Source organism: Crassostrea angulata, chromosome 8, assembly GCF_025612915.1.
Source record: "Crassostrea angulata isolate pt1a10 chromosome 8, ASM2561291v2, whole genome shotgun sequence".
Classification (NCBI taxonomy): domain Eukaryota; kingdom Metazoa; phylum Mollusca; class Bivalvia; order Ostreida; family Ostreidae; genus Magallana; species Magallana angulata.
Window position 1 is genome coordinate 42,947,525 of NC_069118.1, and position 6,000 is coordinate 42,953,524.

The following is a 6,000-nucleotide window of genomic DNA, read 5'->3' on the forward strand; positions in this document are numbered from 1 at the left end:
AGACGACTAGTAACAGATAATTACATGTATATTTAACGTTTTCATGCGATGTTTCAGTACTGAAACAATATTAAAATTCGCTATACATAAAAAATATTAAATACAGTTAGTGAAACATGATTTCTATTGGAACAAACCTAAATCAACTTTAACTTGCACGATCATGTTTTGATAAGCATGTATTTTTATTATTTATTTACATCGATAACTCTTACTGAGACCATTCGGCTGTGTACAAGCAGCACACATAACCTCGGACATCGGGTGAGACCTGCACCTGGCTAAACCTGTCAATCAAACTCTGTGTATTTGTTTTCATTGGATGGTCAGGCGTCTCTCTTTTGTCAAAAGCCAATGGAAAATTAATGACTTCAAGGTAATTGGAATACGTATTTGATGAAGCACACAATTTAAATGAAAGAAAATTTATTAATTATTTGAACAAAATTAAATGTAAACATAGAAAGGTAATAAAAAAATTAATTATTATGGGAATCTATACGCATGGTACTCAATTCAAATAGATTATATTATGATTTTATTATTTTATGTAGTAAAATCACCCTTCCAACTGTTACTCAATTACATAACAATTGATGACCTGGGGCTATAAATGTTCTGAGCTGTGTGCGCTGAAGCGACACAAGATTCTCGGTCGCATGCGGCAATTGAATTAACACAGACTGGCCGAATAAACAAAGGGCTGGGAAAGTGAAACAAAATGTTACACATAAGAAACCACCAAAAATCATTTTCGACAGATCTTGCTATCTTTTCTCCAATTAAAAAAAAAATCCAGCGCGAGCACCAGTCAGCGGGGCGGGAGGAGGGGGGGGGGGGGGCAGCAATGAGTTCGCTTCCACAATGAAACTACAGTAGTGATTAATATGTGACCGATAGAATCTAATCTAAAGTTGTTTAAACTCATGTGAATATTTTTTAAAATAATCATCGAATGTCTCAATTCAGGGCATTCCTTTATCGTGCTAGCACCTACCGCAAACATGTAACATGGAACTTTGATTATAATTTGATTTGATTTTTAAACTACCTTATACGCTATCGTATAAATCAATGCTTAATCAACTGTACAAGTAAAATAAATTTATCTTTTCATCTTAAACCAATATAATAGTTGAAAACATAATAAAATATAGTTGTGTCCGTGCAAAATATGAAACATAAACGCGTCATAAGGTACATGTAGAAGAACACGAACCGACCGCGGATCACTTATCCACTCGCGCCGGATCTCCTCAGCCATGTGCGAGGGATTATCATCATTTAAATGTTTAATATTTGAGGGGGGGGGGGGGGTGTTGATTTAAAACATTAATTGTACAGTTTTTAAAGTAGTTTACATAAACAAACCAACCATTAGTTTATGTCTAACGATTTTTCCGATTTGGAGTAATGTCGTTCATTAATATTCATTTACACTCAAATATTTAATTAAATATATACAAGTAGGACAAACTTTTATAACATAAAATTAAAACAGTTCTTGTATATACGGCTATATTAACTCAAACACGTTCATATGCATGTAAGTGTAAGTCGCGGTGTGCGAATCTTGTGTATTAAATAACCGCTTACCGCTAGGTAATGCAGCCGTCGCTGATCTCCTCGGCCGTGGGCAAAGAATATATTTCGTAAAGGTACAACGCACAGAAACGCACAGCTCACAACCAAGGAAGATTTGAAAAGTTTGCAATATAATGACCTTACTCTATCAAATAGAAGTTATATATTTTAAACTTAAACCCCACAATTGATCTTTGTCTATTATTGCTTTAGAGAATGACATTGCTTTTATTAATTAAATGAACTATTTCTTACTTGACATCCAATCGTTTAATCCACAGAAGATTTTGTGTAATCAAAACTAAAACAATTCTTGAGTTCGCGGCTAAATAAACTCATATATGAGAGACGCAACTCTCGTGTATTAGATAACCGCTGACCGCTAGGTAGTCCAGCCGCGAGCATGGTGACCGATTTTCTCGGCCGCGGGCGAGGGAGAGCTTACGTAATGGTATACACACACACAGCTCTGATTCAAGGTAGATTTTAAATGCATGGAGTTAATAAATAAAATGTAATGCATAGAGTTTTTTAATTCCATATTTTGTGGTTAAAAAGAATAGAAAAAGAATGTTTTGTTTTCCAATTGCCGTTTTTAATGATTGTGCACTATAAGAACTTAACAACAATGACTTAAACTCCTAAAAAAAAAAGCATGTACTCCAACGAAAAAAAAATTCTTATAAATTAATGCCTCCTGTATAAACCAGCATACTTTCTGCGGCAACTTTATGCCAGTTGTACGCACAAAGACTTTCGTTAACTTGTCAAATGAAAACAGGTACATGTCAACATGTAAAGCTTTTTACACTCATACTACACAAATCACTTACAAAAAAATATTGTTACGACCTTTATGAGATCCCAACAAACAACTTTTCCAGCGACATCCATATCAAAATCCATTCCGTTTTTGAGTTATTAAGCAAAAACTTTTAGGGGCTATTGGCTCTTAATTTAAGGGGCCAGCCCTTTTTTATTGGTGTCAAATGAAAGCCCTTGATATTCTGCACAACTTTTATTCTACATGTCTTAACAAAATATTTTTCGTTAAAAAGATATAAAGGAAAATATGTCTAAATTTTTGCACTTTTTGGAATCCTGTTTTTTGACCCCCTACCTTTTCCTAAATAAGGAACGTAATCCAAAAACAAAAACCGATGTATACAACTTCAATGTCTTTGTTATTCAAATTCGTTGGATTCCCATTCCCTGCTATCATAGTCTCGGAGCCTTTGTCTGGAAACCAAAGGCCCTAAAAAAATTTAAAAGGGGAATAACTCGTTAACAGAAAGGGAATTCTAACTTTTATGAATTGATGAAGATAGTGTTTTGTAAAGTCCATTAGCCCTGAAAATTTGAGCAAAATCCGTTCAGAAATGAGCAAGAAATGAAGCCTCAAAGTTCGCGTCTAGGAAGAAAAAAAAAAAAAAGAAAAATAAGAATAATCTTAACCCGCACAATAATTGAAAGGTCTTCCGTTGGAAACGGAAGACCTTAATGAACGAATATTACGATCACGCTAATGCATTGTGTGATTCAACGTACTGCGTCAAGAATGCATTATATTAGAAACGTGGTATTTCAAGTATTGTCAGTAGATATTAAAATAATATTGATTATTATGGAATTTTTTTTTTAAAGAAATGATGAACCCAACAGGTTAAATACAGAGAGACGTTTATTCATGTCTACACACCACTGCTTATTTGTGTAGTTTGACTAAAGAAGAAACATGCATTCAAAACGTCCATCATTCCTATAAATAATGTTAGAGATGCCTATTATACATGTAAAGTATAGTAAAAAAAACCGTACTGCTTGTACTGTAATCACATGCAGAAACTGAAATAATATGGTAATTAAAAAATCAAATTAATGAATACAACTTGAACAACACATATAAATACCTGTTCAAGATATATACGTTATTTATATACCGTACTGTTAGAGTATATGTACCTGTAAATATATGAGAAAATATACTTGTTACGTTAGTATTTCTACTTAAACACTTAGCATGTAAACCCCGCTGAAATTATATTTATTTTCATGTCGCCAGGGACTGATAAGATGTATCCAATTTTAAGTTCGTAGATATTTCAGGCTTAATTCATGATCCGCCGATCAATTTCAACTTTCGGTGCAAACAGAATATATGACGTCACGAACACGGAAGTGACGCGGATCGGTAAATCTTCTGTGGCAATGGATGCAGTGCTTATTGGAACTTGTCATGTAAATAACGTCAAGCTTATAGCTATGATGTTTTATTGTAACTCGGAATTCGGTGAATTTCTTAACTGCCGCGACCGCAGTTTGGATTATGTACGTCTCGATCGTAGCCATCGCGTTTTAGCCAAGCATTGTCGCATACAAAGGCTACTTCACTTCGTTTCATTGTAAGTTTAGATTTGAGGAGTGCAGTGTTGCTTCCAGTCAACATCTACGATGTTATAGTGGCGAATTTACAGCTTGTGGAGATGATTTACGTATTACAGATCAAATATTAATGTCTAAATTGAAAGGCAGCTGGATTTTACGCGAATGGGGGGGGGGGGGGGGGGGTTAGCTTTTCACTGAAAAACTAAGGGGGTTAGTTTTTCAGTGAAAAACTAACCCCCCCCCCCCCCTTTTCTACCGGAAGATTTTAGGAGATTTGTCGTACAAATATGATTTATACAAATGAAAATTTATCAAATAAAGAACAAACAAACAATTACAAAACAAATAAATAGAATAAATTAAAACAAATAAATAAGATAAATACTGGTATATAAATTCAGAGCATAGAAAATCATGTATTTTTCTCCATTACCCCTGCCACTGCTAAAATCACACTATCTCATGGATTTATATTTTTTTTCATGTAACTAAGGCTATTAGGGCCAATTAAAATATTCCATCAGGAAAAAGGTGAATTCCGAGGAAAATAATTATTCCGAAATAAAATAATACCTTGTTTTAAGAAGTTTGGTAAAACAGATATTCATCGTAACTTACGGTTACGATGAAATCTTAAACTTAAGAAGCTTAGTAAAACTCATGGAAGAAAATCATAGTGTTAAAAATCGTTTCATATGACCTTTAAGGAATTTTATATTGTTAAAATGAAGGGCAAAGCCCTCTTTAAAAGGGAAATAATTGTGAAACAGTGTAAACAGGGTGTGTCTTAAAAAATATTCTTCTCAAGAACCACAGCACCAGAAAGATCTATAATATGCACAAAAGTTGTATAGTATTGTAGTGTTCTTTGTAATGCTTATTTTTATATCTGGTCACTTTATAGGTAACATTTACTATGCTGGAGATGAGTGTGGAACAATACAATGACATTGTAGAAGGAAATGTGAAGCACAGAAGTGGAGATCGGCCAGTGTTGAAATTTACAAAACCGTATGACTATTTGAAAACCCAGGATAGAGAATCTATCATAGAGGCGTTCATCAAACTTGCCATGTTACAGAGGAAAATTCTTTAAATTATTAGGTAACATCAGATCTTTAGGATATAATTTGAAGGTGCTGTGTTTAGAAATTAGTGTATATGGGTCCTTCTCAGATGTAAGGAAATTTTCTTTAGAAATTTAATTGGTCACAAAAGTACTTAATTTTGGTAGTTAACATTTAAGCAAAACCTAAATTTTAAGAAAAAAACAAGGAAAAGATAGTTACAACCTCATTTTATAGATTATTTGTTTTTAAAGTTGGTGTTAGAAAAGTGACGCCTCTTACATTGACATTCAATTTCTTTTATTTTTGTATATAATTAATGACTTTTACATAATTATTTTTAGGGTTCAGAAAGCTTATTTCTTCTTTATACAATGAGAAATTATTTCTATCAAAATAAAGTTAGCCTTCTTTTTCTATTTTAGTTTTAAAAAAAGTGATGGATATTACTTTAAAAAATGGCCAACATATTTTTTTTATTGTTAATTCACATAATAAAAAAATTCAAAACAAATTTTAATGTTATCTTCTATATCTATAGATGATTTTTTATCCTTTACACAATGTTGAAAATAAAAGTTTTTTATGAATCAATACTATTTTTGTTTGGATATTACTGTTGACACTTTGACAATAATCATTTTTAGACGGAGGCTCTATGAGCCTCCTCTATTGCTACCGGTCAGCTCACATGTGACGTCGATAGTGGATTTGACGGACACCACCTAGCGGCAAAAATTGCAATATTCGTTTGGGATTCATCTTTCAGTATTATTATTGCAATAAATATCTTATTTGAAATTACAATAAATAGAACTATACATATTGCGATCAATAAACATAATTTCTCTCGAAAATGTTAGTTTATATGTCAAATTCCAAGTAAGTATGAATATGCATGAGTTTGAGAATAGCAATGGTGTGTAATCGTTTAGTGGCTATTTATACTTTTTATACAGCTTCC

At 32.8% G+C, this 6,000-nt stretch overlaps 1 protein-coding gene across 2 annotated transcripts in view; it reads left to right on the forward strand.

Moving 5' to 3' along the window:
* LOC128159019 (uncharacterized) overlaps positions 1–5,393 on the forward strand; it is a 31,068-nt gene extending 25,675 nt beyond the window's left edge. Inside the window, exon 5 of one of the 2 annotated variants that reach the window (XM_052822051.1) lies at positions 4,874–5,393. In XM_052822051.1, coding sequence (XP_052678011.1) covers positions 4,874–5,065 — 192 coding nt within the window. In that variant the 3' untranslated portion in view covers positions 5,066–5,393. The remainder of the gene's footprint in view (positions 1–4,873) is intronic. The other variant, XM_052822050.1, reaches the window with a different exon arrangement.
* The last annotated feature ends 607 nt before the right edge of the window (positions 5,394–6,000 follow it).